Source organism: Neltuma alba, unplaced genomic scaffold (assembly GCF_004799145.2).
Source record: "Neltuma alba isolate B1F8T4 unplaced genomic scaffold, ASM479914v2 tig00005898_pilon, whole genome shotgun sequence".
Lineage (NCBI taxonomy): Eukaryota > Viridiplantae > Streptophyta > Magnoliopsida > Fabales > Fabaceae > Neltuma > Neltuma alba.
The window spans coordinates 23,276-38,804 of NW_021634272.1; the positions used below are offsets into that span (position 1 = coordinate 23,276).

Sequence of the window (15,529 nt, forward strand, 5' to 3'; positions counted from 1 at the left end):
AAACATGCTTGAATGTCTTGTAAATAGGAGCATAGGAGTATATAAATCAGCATATACCCTTGTACCCTTGTGCATAAAGCGAAGATTTATGTACATCGCAATGTTACAGCTAGGATTGCGTGGATCAGTAGGAAAGTAGTGTCAAGACATGGCGAGTATTTCTACATTTGAAACGGGCTTTTACCATATGGTTAACCTTTGGAAGTTGCCTAGTAAACCTGAGGTGAAGGGCTCAATACTGAAAAATCAACGGTTAACTGTTTACTACTCCCTCCTTCCTTCTAAAAAGATTGAGAAAGATATTCTCCCCATGCTTAGCCCTTAAGTCAGGATTCTGTTCCAACACACGCTGTTTTATGCACACCAGAAGAAAGACATTTTCCCCATGATTAGCTATTAAATGAAGCAAAACGCGTAAAGATATTGCTGGCCCAAAAAAAAAAAAACACGTAAAGACATCACTCATCAGGTATACGAAACGCAAGAAATTCATCCTAATTATAGCAATTATTGAACTTGCAGTTCGAACTAATTGAATCCAAAGGCATCCCAAAAAGCGTGCAAGACAATACTATGATAGCTTGAAGAAGCAAAAGGCTCAAATTTCTTAAATGGGAAGGCAAAAGGCTCAAATTGCTTAAATGGGAATGCGGCACGAGATCACATACATTTCTAAACGGAGATCGGGATCTCAACCTCCCCCCCCCCCCCTCACAAATGCTTTGATATGTTTTTCAATCAGCGTTTCAGACTGGTCGTTAACCAAAAAGCTTGGAATCGCAAAGAAGAATTCGCGTAGCAGACAAATGACAGAATGTGCATTATATTACAACACCAAGCTCCAAAAGATACAAGTTCTTATTTTGGCGCATAGAAACAGTTTGCCGCTAATTTAAATACTCTGGTTAAAAACCAAGAAACAGAGAAAGAGAGATACTACATATTAAATACAAATTTATACATTTTCATAGGCCAGAGAGTCTAGGATGCTTCTTCCCTTAAAAAACTTCATAACCTAGCTGTGACCTATAGAGACCCTATAAGACAAAATACAACTGCAGAAAAAAGTTCAATTCAGCGATCCTTATTGCATAAGTGCAACAGCAGCCTCTTGCACCAAAGGCTGGGTCACATGAACAAAATGCTCTGCTTCTCTCTCGACCTGTTCCCAACACTTGCGAGCACCCTTCCCTTCCTTCATCTTCTTCACAAAAGCCACAAACTTTCTCCAATGTTCCGGCTGAAACAGTTGAGGGTTCATCCTCAAATAAGTGAAAGCACACATTGTTGAGTCGTTTTGGCCATCATCCACGTTCAACTGTGAGGCCCTTATGATCTGCTCATGCGCATATTCATCATATCTTGGGAGTGCATTTTCACCTGCCAGAGGAACCTGTGCTTTCCGAGTGGCCATAGCCACTTGCCTCACTAGCTTCTCTGGTGCACACAGAGCATCCTGAGGCTGCTCATGGTCTCGCATCTCAATGCAAGTGAAATTGAAGATGGCTCCATGGCGAGCCAGCATTTGAGCTATTGGGAGGTAGCCATCGTGGAACCTGGTGTTGTAGTAGCCTGCTGTGAGCTCTGGAGCATGAGATCTAGTGCCGTAGTGCCAGTGGATACCCGCGATTTTTACCGAAATTTTGACATCAGAGTTTTCAAAGACCGACTTGGCCGAGGTAAGGATTCTCTCACCATGGTTCAAGAGCATGTTGGAGTACCAGGTGAGGAAGAACTCACCATACGGACTGTTCCAGCCTCCACCTTCCTTGCGGAAAAATGGTGTGTCTTCTGGCCAGTTGTTGTAGTGACCAGCATCAGTAGGGCCTGTGCTTCCCCATTCCGGTTTACCAGAAGCTTCCGCAGCTGCTTTTAAGCTACTCAGCATATACTGCACCATAATGAAAGCAAAAAGTTATTGAATAACCCATAGTAGCTATCAAAGTCAAAAACACTTACAGCTCACAACCCCAAAAAATTGATTTCACATGTTTGCATGCACTCACGGAGAAAGAGAGAAAGCGTACTTATTTTACAGTGTTAACACTTCCATAGCTCTCTCAGTAATACTCAATCTACTTCTAAGTTCTAACCACATTCCAAGTATTACTAAGTAACTATCAGCCATCTAGATGAACTAAAAACAGTTTAAATTAAATAAGAAAATGTGAATCACCTTGTCATAACATTGGAAAGCACCAATTCCGGGGAATTTCCATGTCCCATTTTGCTCTGGATATGAAGGGTAACGCAGCTCCCCTGCTGGTCCCATTCCTACTTGGATTTCCTGAATGGAGTCAAAATGTGATTCAGATTTCTAGAGCATAAAACAGCACATGTTAGAACAGAATCTTGAGGAGTCTCAAGTAGTATTTACCACAATAGTGTCACCAAAAAGGTGTTTAAACTGGTCTTTGAAAGCACCCATGAAGTCAGCATAACACTGAACAGGTGTCCGGCCCTTGAGAACGGGAAGGGTATCACACCCAAGAGATACATATTCGTAGTTTCTCCTTCCCCATTGATCCGTGTATGCAAGATCTGGATCTTTATCCATCTCTTCCAAAACCCATTTGGGCAGGGGAATTCTGCGCGCAACACAAACAATCGTTTAGCACCATGCAGATTGGTCTTAGATTTTTTTTTTTTATTATTTTTTTGGCCAAAAGATTGGTCTTAGGTATCATAAATAACTACTTAATACTTTTATATTATGTTAAAGGGTTTGAATCCCTGCCTTTTCAGCTCCCCAAAAAAAAAAAAAAAAATCCCTGCCTCACACCCCACCCACTTTTAGTGCCTAAACTAATGTGCCAATTTATTATTTTCACTACAAAACTTTATTTAAAATGTTTTTTCCTTCAAACTACAGCAAACAAGTCTTGAAAAATCCTAGACCAAGGGAAAAGGTTAATATAATTTTAGAAGCAACTCAGGAGCACAACCAGACAACTTCATGTGGGCTCCATTCAAATCTTCACAAAACCACACGCTTTCCGTGTTTCTTTCTTGGGCTATCTATCCCTTCTTCCGTGCTACTTGCTTAAGCCACAAGTTGATCGCTCTCCCTTTTATATCATTTTTAATATAAAATAAAATTAAAAAAATCATAAAATATAACATCAAATCAAATTCCTAATTTTCACTTTAGAAAAGAATTCCTAAATAAATAAATAAATATAAGACCATTTTGTAGTAACTACGAAATGAGTCTAGGAAAGTATAACTTTACAAAATAATAAATTAAAAATAAGCTAATCAAGACTAAAATAAATTTTGAATTAATTAAATGAATTTTGAATTGATGAATAATTAATTGTTTAATTATGAACGTTCTAACCCCTAGTTGCCCCGCTGAGTCCGTGTCCGTTACGTCTCTACCATAGCTCGTGAAATTCATCACTCCCAAAAGAATAATGCAGATTTTCCCAATAACAAATCATCAACTTGAAATAATCTCAAAATGCTGAAATACTAGTAATTAACTAATTATACAGTATTGTACTAAATTTATACCGTGTGTAAAAAAATTTGAAAAAGAGAGAGACTAGACAAGCGAGATACGTACGTGCAAGAGTCGCCGACGTTTCCGCCACACTGGTGAAACGACATTACCGCCTGCACCTTGAGGCCGTGCTTCTTTGCCATGTCCAGGAGCTCCGTGTAACCTCCCCAATTGTACACTCCCGGCGAATCTCTCTCCACCAATCCCCACCACACGTCCATCATAATTCCCTCCACCCCCGCGCTCTTCAGAGCCTGCATACTCGCGTTCATCGCCTTTCGCCGATGCACCGTGTTCCCCATCGTCACGCTATCCAGCGGCATCATCACGTATAGCGGCACTCCCTCCACCTTCTCTGAAGTTCCTCCCTCCTTGTACCTCCTCATCGGCACAGGCACCGCCTCCACCTCCGCCATCGGCGCAACTTGTGCCGCGAATGCTTGACACGCGACTGAAAGATCCGCCCGAATTCCCCCCAGCACCGGCGACCTGCAAGGACTCAGTGGCGGCGAGAGCCCATCCACGCCGTCTGACTTACTCACCTTACACCGGAGATTCGTCGCCGGCGTCTTCCACACCGCCGCCGCGTTCACGGTTGCAGTTGACTCTCCGGATGAAACTCCGATATCAGATTGTATTGTTCCTACCGGAGTCCCCGCAAGGGTACCAATTTGATGTGTGATATTCAATGCCATTCTTTGTACAGAACTTGTCCCAGAAAATCAAGCGAAAAAAGCGCGAGAAAGAAGAAAAAGTTTGAAAGTTCTTTCAATCTCTTTCCTGTTTGGTAGTTTGAGATTCAAAGAATTTGGGATTTGAACTGTGGTGGAGAAAAACAAGGAACAGAGGATCTTGAGAATTTATAGACCGCGCTTGAGTTGTGGATAAGATTAAAATAATGTTTCTCCCTCTAAGCCGATATTTTTCTGCCACGTGTCCAGTGGAGTGCGTGGCGCACAAAAGACGGTGGAGAAGGCAACGGCTACGATGTCTCGATCACGTGACAATAGACGGTGAGATGAGGATTGCGGGTGAAGTTTCCCGGAAACGCGCGTAGTGATAGGTGTAAGAACCAATGAATCAGCGACCCGTGGGGGAAAGTGACACCTCACGAGAAGTGCCCGCCTTTCGGCGCAACACATGAACAGCTCGACGTCAATGCTTGTCTTTAATTAAATATTTTTCAAAAAATAATACTATTCTTATTCTTAACATAAAACTTAATTATTAAGTTAATTTTAGTTTTAAATATAAAACTTATTTTTTATATTTATTAATTTTTTTAAATTATTCTATGAATACTTCATTAATCATAATCAAATAAAAGAGAGAGAAAATATATTTAAAAAGATTATTATAATATTTTAAAAAAAATATATCATATTTTTTATAATTAACTAACTTATTTAATTTTATTAATCTAATTCAATTAATTAAATAAATTTTATATTAAAAGCTGAAGGAGTACAAGGTAATTAGTTTTATTTAATGAGTTTATTGATCGCTATGAAAAATTATTTTTGTGACAAGGAACATGAGAGAGAGTAGAAGGGAAGGCAGAGGGACCATGGGGGCACTTGTTCGCGCCTTTTTCCTTGGGGGTAGAAGTAAAATTTGAAGAAGGTGAGGCGGGAAAGGGCGACACGTGGCGGGAAATGGGTGAAGGTCGAAGGAGGATGAGGCACAGCTACACCGAACGGGAACAGTAGGAAGGGGGAGTGATTGGAGGACACGTGGGGGCCAGATATTTGGGGGTGCCGGAGACGTGGCATATTTGGAGTAAGGCGATATGCTAGAGGGCTAGATGGTATAGGATCTGGAAGATTCTGCGAATCAAAGTGAAAATTGGTTTTATTTCATAATTTTCTTTTATTGACTGGATTGGATTGGATGGGACGGAGGGGGCGGATCTGTTAGAGTGTGTTTGGTATGAGGGATTTGGGAGGGAGGGGAGGAAAGGGGAGGGATTTTAATCATTTCCCCTTGTTTGGCAACACACAAATTTTAGGAGGGGAGGGAAAATTTTTTAAAATTTCCCCTCCCCTCCCCTCCTCAACCTCCCCTCCAAAATTGGGAGGATTTGGAGAGAAAAGGCAATATTTTGTCATATTATGACTATTATGCCTATATTTTGTCATGTTGTAATCATTATGTCTATATTTTGTCATGTTGTGACAATTATGCCCATGCCTTAAATAAAATAAGAGCAAAATTGTTCATATTAAAATATTTTTCCCTCCCCTCCCCCTCTTTTTTTATAAATCCAAACAAGATAATATTAAAATCCTTCCACTCCCCTCCCCTCCCCTTCCTCTCATTGAGCCAAACATACCCTTAAGATTTAAGGTGAAATGGTTGATGGAGGAGAGGGCCAGGTGTAACCAATGAGATCTGAGGCCCAGATAGATTCCTGATCAAGAGATGTTGCTTAGTGTATTATTACTTTCAATAATGCTAATCTTATCAAGTCAAAGCGTGTAATGTAAGCCCCTTCTCAATCAACCTCCCTTCAATTTTAATAAATTCCTTATTCTTCTTTTCTTTTTTCAAATATAATTTAAGCGTGTACAGACACATAAACTAATTACCAGCAGGCCTGAACTCGAATCTTCATCTAAACAGAGCAAGTGATGTTAATACCAGCACAACAAATCATTTGACGTTCATTTAATTCCTAATGTAAACGAGGCACAGTATAGGTTTGGAGATGATTAGAATTACTCTATCCCTTGTTCACCTTCTTGACCTGCCCTTCATTGTTTCACATCTATATTATTGTTTAAATTAATTTAGCTTGAGAAGCTGCAAAAGGGAGCAGATAACAATCATAGGGTTGAAAGCAAAAATCATATGGGAAGGGAAGCAACCTAGAACTTTGTGGGGGTGCTTGGGTTATCGTACACGCATGCTATTAGTAAGAGAGGGAATAACGGCTAAGTCTTGAACGAAATAATTATTGATTATTAGATCCCGATGATTTTTTTTGGGGGGGGGGGGTGAGCTGTGAATATGAAACAACCATAAATTTAAGAGTTTGTGAATAGAATATTTAAGTTTTAACTAACGAGGTGTTAATCGAGATAATAAACGGTTTTATCCTCGTAAAAAGAAAGATATAAGTTCAAATATCAAAAAACGTACTTATTGAAAGAGTTTTAACCTTAACACTTTTGGTCCCACAAAAACTATGATCAAACCTGAAGTGGTTTGAGGATATCCTGAGTTATATAAAAAATATATTTAGGTTTAAAATGTAACTCTTGGTTTATAATTTTCTGAAATTTTTAATCGACACTTACGGCTCTTTTTTTTTTTTTAATAACCTTCGACGTAATTAGTTCGATATTTTAGGACTTAAATGACATTCTCCCTAGATGACCATTTTGACTGCTTTCAGCATTTAATGCTTACATGTTTAAAACACATTATAAACAGTGTATACGAGCTAAATATGTGAGAAAAATTTTATTTCAATTTATATAAAATGTGTTTACGAGTATTTTTGAACTAATTAGGTCATTTGGATGAGGAGTTGGAAGCGCAATAGATGCATAATCAGGGATATTATTCACACTGCACAACCCTTATTTTATTCACAATCATTTTTTAATGTAATCTAAAGTAGTCAGATGCATGATATTTCATTCCAGCCTTGCAATGACTGAACTCAGCTATCAATTTGTTTGTTTATATTAATGAAACGGACTTTTATATTGGTAAAAGAAACTGTCAACAAAAATAGATTTATTTTCTACTTATAAAAAAAGTCATATATTTACCCTCATACATTGATTCTAACAAAATGCCTCTTTAAAAGGAATAACTATCCCATCGAACCAGATGTACGCATCAATTGTATGATTTCGTTTCTGCCTTGTGGATTAGGTTGTGTGAGTGGGTCTAAACAATTACGAGTGATTTAATAAAATCTTCATCATCTTCAACTGCGTGTGTCGGTCCCTTGCAAGCATCATTGACTCGGCGTGTCGTGGTGATATGATCAGCCGAAGTTGCTGACTCTAATTCAAAACCACACATCTTTACTTCTTCATCGTTTTTTATTCGTGTTTCATGTTAAATGATGACGTTTCAAATATTTTGATTGAAGTCGCTTAAATAAATATTTATAAGTATTAGACAAAGCGGAAATAAAACTTTTCTTACATACTTATATTATATTTCATAAATTATTATCGAATAGGCAATTTGAAATAAGTTCCTAGCTACAAAGGACTTTGTGTTTTTGAAGGAAAAAAAAGTGATTATTTTATTTTTATTGTGAAGAAATACGACAGGCCGTTTATTGCTCAATTTGATTTTTTTTTGGACACTCTCTTCTCTTTTTTTTGGGTCCCATTTTACAGCTTTGAAATGTTTAAATTGAATTTCAATAGTTAAAATTCATTTACTAATTATTCAATGCTCTCTTTATAAGTATTAAAATTTATATTTCCAAATTTAATTAGACTACTTTAAATTAATCTAATAAAAGCAAAGAGGCCGTAGACTCTCATCTAAAATTAATCCAATAATTTTTATTTTTCATTTGTTCACCCACGTATTTCATTGAGCTCTGTGAAGTTTTTTATATTTTTAGTTATGAATCTGCATTATGTGAATGTTAAATACTCTCAATTTAACTAATAAATTTTCACTATGTAAATAATAAATTTGAGAGCTTTTTTAATAACTAATTTGTAAATTTGTATTTTTCCCCCCATAATCTAACCAGAATTTTCACTCGTGATGCTTGAAAACATTAACCCCTGTTTGGGTGAATGAGAGAGAAGAAGAAGAAAATATCTTAAAGAAAAGTTGACAGCAGAATGGGCCAGACCCAAATATGAACATGCAAAAGCCAGACCCAGCATCACACTTTTATTTTTCCGGCCGAAAACACCCATTTCATAATTTTGAGATAATTCCACGAGGTTGCAACTTGCAAGTTTTTAAATGACTATTTTAAAAAATAATAAAAATCAAATAATTTAAACACTTCTCAAGTAAATAAGTATAATTCGTTCCAATTTTAATTGAAAATCACATGCGTTTGGTGCGGTTTTAAGTCTTATCCTTAAAAAATGTGAAATCGTTACAGAGCTTGGCTCTTTGCTTGTGTTCTAAGAAGAATGTAAGAAATAAGTGCACGCAATTAGAGCTAATTCACAAAATTGGAAAATCGTGTGGAAAAACAAAGAGCTTGGTTGTTGTGATTTGGTTGGCTGAATCTTCATAAAAACTGACACATCACACCAGTACAAGAAATATTACAAAAACCAGCTGAATTTTTGTTTTTCTTTTCCTGAAAAAATTATACTAAACATATCTGAACATTTTTAACTAAAATGCATTTAACACTCCGAAATATTTTTTCAGGTGTATTCAGTATCTTAAAGTTTTTTATGACACATCTGGTACCTGAAAATATTTTTTTCAAATGCGTTCAACATCTTGAAGTATTCTTTGTGTATTCAACACTCTAAAGCATTTTTTTATGTGCGTCTAATATCCAAAAATATTTTTATGTGCATCTAGCACCAAGGTAAAAAAAAACTTTAAAGTACTGAATATACTTAAAAAATATTTCAAGATACTGATGTACTAGAAAATACTTGAAGATTCTTGATGTACAAAAATACTTCGTGCTGATGCACCTTGACCCTTTTAACTGCATATAACTCATGTTCATGCCATATCTTACACTCTACCATGTACTTTTGAGCCGTACATTAACTTTGCGTTTAAGAATTATTTTTCTTGGGGGTATTTGACCGAGAAAATATTTTTAGACACGAGTTAGCAACTCTGCATACTCAAAATAATTCATTAATATTTAAAAGAACACGTTTGAATAAAATTAATTAATCAATATTTTAGTGATTATGGTCTGATAGACTGATAATGAAATTTGTCAAAAACAAGGGGATGATATTATGAGATAGTAGTAATATGTACAAGGGACATGTCTCAATTCCCAATGGGAAGATTTTGTGGCCAAGACAATGAATAGATATTTTGAAATCCATGTGATAAGGTGAGAATTAAGGTGAAGAAATTAATATGTGAAATTTATGCCCGTGATGTGTGAAACCAATATTTGGTTGAAGATGGGCCGCAGCTACGTTTCTAAACAAATTTCACATACTTTAAAATAATAAAATCTCAAGATTTTTCACCAACTTTCCTAACATACCATCTGTTTCAAACTAATTGCGATATCGAGGTTTTTCACGCATGCCACAAACTGGGAGTCAAGTTTTCTTAAATCGAAAGTTATAGACTTAGGGTGTGTTTGGATGAAACCAAACCATGGTTTGGAGAATAGATTCTGAAAAAAGTAGATTTTGGAAAGAATAGATTTTGTGAAAAAGTGATTTTGAGAAGTGTGAGTGTTTGGATAGTTGTTATTAGAAGTACTTTTTATATATACAAATTGGCATAAATTAATATGATAATTATAGAAAAAATATATTTTATGATATATTTTAATTTGAAGGAATAAAATTGTTAATAATATATTTTTTATTAACCTATATTAATAATATATAAGATAATATAATTAATAAATAATTAATATGTATATATTTTATAAGATATAAGATTAAATATGTTTATAAAAAATTTTTTAAAAAAAACAAAAGATACATATCCTATAGGCTCTCACACTCTCCCTTTTTTCTCCAAAAGTAAAAAATTTCTGCTTTTCCCAAAACCATGGTTTTGAATCCAAACCATGGTTTTGATTTTTTTAAGGGTGTTTGGCTAACATTTTTCCCAAACCATGGTTTGGGGTGCTTGCCAAACACACCCTAAGGGTTAAAGTTAATGTTTATTTACTTTTATTTTTTACCCCATTTTTAACATATCCTTTAAACTTAGAAGAGTGCTTATAACGGTAATTACAGATCGTCTACTAATAAGATAAGATACTCACATTGACAGGACATTCAAACTCATGACCTTATGTGTTATAAATCAATTCCTTACTAATTAGATAAACTCTTATTGATATCTTTTACCAGATATTGTTAACTCTGTAATCCATGTCATTTTCATAATGTACTTGCAGAGTGAATCACACCAAATGCAAAAAGAGAAGCATAACAACCTTTTTGTCGGAATGAAATTTCGTTCGGCTTTGCTTAGGAAACGGAGTAAAAAAGATAAAGAAGTGGACAAATTAAATCACCTTCTTTCAAATTTAACAGTGCTTATGAACAAAATTGTTCACCTGCCTCATTGGATTTCCCCTGTTGGCTCAAGAAGGAACCTTTTCTTCAGTAAAACCATCTTCTTACTCTTATTTTCTGAGAGAACTGAAAAATAAAAGCTAGTGGCTCTAAGATACAATCTAACCCAGTACTATGAAGAGACTGCAGTTATTCAGTCCTGCATATTAAGAGACTGCAATATTTCATCTTCCACATTTGGTTTTAAAGAGCCTCTCTTTCACTGGAATAGAAATCATACTGCTTCCATTCATGATCTTTAAGCTTTGCCTCAACATGTCAAACTCTGTCTCTGTTCTGTTCTTCTTGCGCTCCATTGAAGCTAAATGAGCTTTCAAGGCTTGGATAGTTTCATCCCTTTCTTGCAATTCCCTCTTCAGATTTTCCATCTGGATCTCATCTTCCTCTGCTTTCCGCAACAAGCCATCCCCTGTCAACAAGTTGGCAAATCAATAAACTCATCAACGTTCATCACTTGTTTTGCAGAAAGTTTAGGAATCTTCTTCAACCAAACCAAGGCAGACCTGTCAACTCTAGCTCATAGAATTATTTTTATAGAGAAACATAACAGAATCAAAATACAGAGCATATAACAAAGGATTTAGAACCTAGAAGATAGAATTCAGCTTCAAGGAAAACTGAAAGATCACAGTACCAGAAAACACAGAATCTACAAAATTTGACTGCATCATATGATATGCTTATATGGTTTTGGTGCAGAGGGTAATCTGAGAGAGAAACGTGGGAGGGGACGAGAGAGACCACCATAAGTTCTCTGAATGAGGTCATCAAGCTCAGTCTTGATTGCAAGATAGAGTTGCTTCCACTTCTCCACAGCCTCATCTCTCCAAACTCTCTCTTCCTTCATTTTCTGAACCAGAAGCTTAGTCCCTATCAATTCCAACTCTTTATGATTACTGTCGCTGATATCATTGTCTTTTCCAAGCTCTTTGATTTCTCTAATCTGATCTTCCTTCTCTTGCAGAACCTTCCTGAGGTTCCTCACTTCCTCTCTCAGCCTCTTCCTCTCTTGCTTCCAATCTGCCTCTTTAAAACTGAACAACATCATGTCCCTCTCATAGCTCATACTCTCTTTCTCCCTCTCGTACACCATCTGCTTCATCTCCTCCTGAAGAATCTTCACTCTCTCTTTCAAACACCTAAATTCTCTATCACAAAAATACCTCCTTTTCTTGCTAACCTTTCCTCCCATCCCTCCAACTCTCCCCTGTTTTTCCGGGTTGCTTTCACAGTAATCGAGAGGTTCTATTCTTAGAGTGAGCTAGAGAGGAAAGATAATAGGTTTGTGGGTGGCATATTTTCTCGGCAGAGCCTCCTCTCTTTAATAAAAGTAATGATGTAATGGAGAGGCTTTGTTCTTATAGTGAGCTAGAGAAGAAAAATTAATTAAAGGGTTGCGGGTGCCGTATTTTCTTAGCAGAGCCTCCTCTCTCATTAATAAGAGTAATGATACTCAAAGAAATTAAGTTAATTATCAAAAGATGCTTGGATCTAACACACGCACGCACGCACGCACATATTTCAGTGAACTTGACTTTAATTCAAGAATGGAAGTACCGGCAAAAGAGGCTCGTGAACATTAATAAGGGCACCACAGTAAGATTTCACATTAAATACAAAGAGGGGTATGCCTATATATTTCACTTTCACATGAAAAATGTCCAACGGAAGCGTGTGGGAAGAAGTATTATATGACTCCACTGTATTTTGACTAGCTTCTTCTAAGTTCTAATTGGTCCCACATCTAATTTAGCAAGGAAACATGCAAATGGTTGTACTTGAGCATCCTAGAGCAGTCACAAAATAATTTTTTTCTCCTGCAAGTTTGTCAAACTCAGTAACCAGTCACATGAAATTAACTCGTGTATGGGTATAGTTAAACTCGTGATGGAATCTAGTTACTTGAATGTCAAAGAAGGAAGAGAAAGATGTCTGTATTTGTGGGATGCAGGGTGTTAGAAGAGAGAGCCGGGGAAGAAAACATCCTATTTTGCAGGTAATGTCTTTTTATGGAAGCAAGGATTTCAACGCCAGTGGGGAGGTGGAGGCGTACGACATCTTCACATGGGAACAAAAACATTTAATGATGTTACCTTCTTTGGATTCCCTGCTTGGAAAACGACTAGGAGCATTTCTGATTTTTATGGCCTCTCAGTAAGTCTAGTTTTCTGTATTCCTCTGTGAGGGCCCCTTTTTCATTTAATTCCCTCTGTACCTTGCTCCATCCTGCCTGGTTCCTCAATCATCCCTTCCATTCCATCTTATATCTCTTGCTGTTCTTCATTTGTCCATACCTGTACCTCAGAATCATTATCCTTCATCTCATTCCAACTCTCACCTGTGTGCAAAAACAATTCTTATCTCATTAGGTGGGTCACCAAGTCTGCTGTAGATTGTTAGATATCATTTATTAAACTCCAACTCTTAACTCATTGTATTTCAGGAACGAGAAATAAGAAAAAAATATTATATTGATTTATAGTAGATAATAACGGGGAAATTCACTATGTTTTCTAAAAAAAGAATGTAATTACCAAAAAGCTGCATAATCAATTAATAACAAGTTCTAATAATGTAGAGAATGAAAACAATTTCCATATCAGTCATTTGTCATCGGAACTTTTTTGATGATTATATTATTTCATTGGGACCAGATAGTGATTTTTCCATGATAAAATGACTTCTTGAAGGTAAAAATTATCATGTTTGTGAGAGAGATTTTGTTATTCCTTTCTCGCTCCTGTTCTGTACCATATGGACGCTAAACTAGCTAGAAAGAAACACGCATGGTTTTGTGGATTCCATTTAATAGCTATAGGTAAGGTGTCTGTCTATCTGATTTCAATTACACAGACCTTACAACTAGCTGGTTTTATTTGTCTGACCTTATCGTCTTTTTTTTTTTTTTTTGGGGGGGGTGGGGGGCAGAAATCTCACCTTATCGTCTTAATCGTTGATAATGTTTGCGTGTGTGTGTGTGTATCATAATTTTCCTAGTATTGATACAGCATAGGTATGGCATCTGCGGCCTAACACATGCCGAGTCCAGACACAAACGTAAATCAATCGGACAAGAGTGTGTATTCTTCTACCAGGCAAGGTATGGACCACGCATAACTCTTCAATTCCAGTTTCAGTCCACAGATAAAATAAAATGAAAAAAAGATTTCTTATTATAATGATATTATTCAATATACTACTGTATAAGATATTTTCTTTCGAACCAATCATAACTTTTTCGTGTCAATATGAGTGATATTTTTCTTTTACGTTAGTAAGATATTACCTTAACCCTAATTTTTTTAATCTTAACTAGTCTTGGGCGGTCAACATGTGTAATAGTAATTAACCAAACAATCTGAATATCTGCCAATAATGCATATCGCAAACACTTATTCCTCTAGTTTTATTAACAAGTCACCTTCAACATATTTCATATAGATAAAGAAAAATCTTAAATTTCATTAATTCTCATTTAAATTAAATTCAATAACTGTTCAATTTAATTCCTATTTTTATATATTATACTTTATGAAAACAAAATCAACAAAATAATAAATTAAAGATAAATTATATGTTCATGTTAAATGTTTGTCCCTCAATCTTATAAATAAGATTAAAAAATTCATTCTCTTTACTTATTAAATAAGACCAGAGAAGTATAAACGATCCGGGTAATATTAATGCTGCCAAATTCCCGCCTAATGGCGGATTTCTTGAGATATTCCAATATATGAGACAACTCAATGAACTCGTTACCCCCCCTTCTCTCTCTCTCTGCAGTTTCTGTCACTTTCCATGGCTTCCCATGAACATTATCGTAAAATTTATTATTCCTGCGACCCATTATTATCCCATGTCCTCCTATGCTTCAGTTGTTCCCCCTTTGGCCCAATAATCCTAACTTATTTGTTTTTGCCCCTTCCTGATGTCGTGTCTTATTCCAACTCTTGATTATCATAGTGATCATCCAACGGAATCAACGTACCATTTTCTCTCGACAGCAGGGAGAGAGAGAGATAAGAGAATTTGAGGTTTAATTGTTCTATCATCATCTGCACAAGATAGGTCTACCTTGCGTTCAATGAAACCTGACTTGAACAATTTATTTCGAGTACAATTTCTTGGAGCTCAAATTATATACGTTCTTTTTACATCTTTGTGTCCATCGATAAATTAGAATTCTAGAAATTAATAGTTTGATAAAAAAAATAATTAGAATCTGATAGTGTATGTCACTATCATGACAATATATACTCCCTCCGTTTCTTATTATAAGAGACATTTGATGCTTTTATGGCACGTTCCTATATATAAGAGACACTTACAAGTTGTCTCTACTTTTTTGTGTTAATTTACTATTTTACCCATATTATTTCTTCAACTCACACTCTCTCTCCCTCTCACTTCTCTTTCTTTTAATAATTTAATTGTTCTCTCTCATGCTCTCTCTCCTTATTAATGAGGGCATTTTTGGAAAAAAATTATACTTTTTACACATTAATTGTTCTTAACTAATTTTAACCTGTTTTTTTATCAACGTACTTCGGTTATTTGTCTCTTATAATAAGGACGGAGGGAGTATATTTGGGATAGTACGAATTTGGTAAAAAAATAATTAGAATTCTGGAAATTTATTCTTTCATTTAATGACAGGACTTTGATTCAAATTATACATAAATTTAAGGAGAAACAACTACGTTTTATTTGAAAGATGCTTTGGATTCCGAGGACAATAATTGTGCGTACTGAAATGGATAATAATGAGAAGTTA

General features: G+C 35.9%; 2 protein-coding genes across 3 annotated transcripts; both read right to left on the reverse strand.

The window, feature by feature from the left end:
- Positions 1-800: 800 nt before the first annotated feature.
- Positions 801-4,323, reverse strand: LOC114748996 (beta-amylase 1, chloroplastic). Its single transcript, XM_028937458.1, has 4 exons — positions 3,569-4,323; positions 2,378-2,588; positions 2,177-2,287; positions 801-1,891 (listed from the first exon to the last, which is right to left on the reverse strand). Exons 1-4 carry the CDS (start codon positions 4,198-4,200, stop codon positions 1,085-1,087), a joined length of 1,761 nt encoding a protein of 586 aa, XP_028793291.1. The 5' UTR covers positions 4,201-4,323; the 3' UTR covers positions 801-1,084.
- Positions 4,324-10,669: 6,346 nt separating this feature from the next.
- LOC114748997 (uncharacterized protein PF11_0207-like) lies at positions 10,670-12,103 on the reverse strand. 2 transcript variants are annotated; one of them, XM_028937461.1, is made up of 2 exons: positions 11,500-12,103; positions 10,670-11,164 (listed from the first exon to the last, which is right to left on the reverse strand). In XM_028937461.1, exons 1-2 carry the CDS (start codon positions 11,945-11,947, stop codon positions 10,920-10,922), a joined length of 693 nt encoding a protein of 230 aa, XP_028793294.1. In that variant the 5' UTR covers positions 11,948-12,103; the 3' UTR covers positions 10,670-10,919. The 2 variants fall into 2 exon arrangements, with proteins under 2 accessions (XP_028793294.1, XP_028793293.1); XM_028937460.1 differs by having other exon boundaries at positions 11,497-12,102.
- Between the last annotated feature and the right edge of the window lie 3,426 nt (positions 12,104-15,529).

What these genes read in the sequence shown, in the direction of transcription:
- LOC114748996 (XM_028937458.1), bottom strand. Translation starts at nt 4,200, where the DNA reads ATGGCATTGAATATCACACATCAAATTGGTACCCTTGCGGGGACTCCG. An exon ending in AACGTCGGCGACTCTTGCAC is followed by an intron (nt 2,589 to 3,568) that starts GTACGTATCTCG and finishes TGTTGCGCGCAG; the next exon opens with AATTCCCCTGCCCAAATGGG. An exon ending in CTTTCCAATGTTATGACAAG is followed by an intron (nt 1,892 to 2,176) that starts GTGATTCACATT and finishes ATTATGGTGCAG; the next exon opens with TATATGCTGAGTAGCTTAAA.
- LOC114748997 (XM_028937460.1), bottom strand. Translation starts at nt 11,947, where the DNA reads ATGGGAGGAAAGGTTAGCAAGAAAAGGAGGTATTTTTGTGATAGAGAA. An exon ending in CATTCAGAGAACTTATGGTG is followed by an intron (nt 11,165 to 11,496) that starts GTCTCTCTCGTC and finishes ACTTGTTGACAG; the next exon opens with GGGATGGCTTGTTGCGGAAA.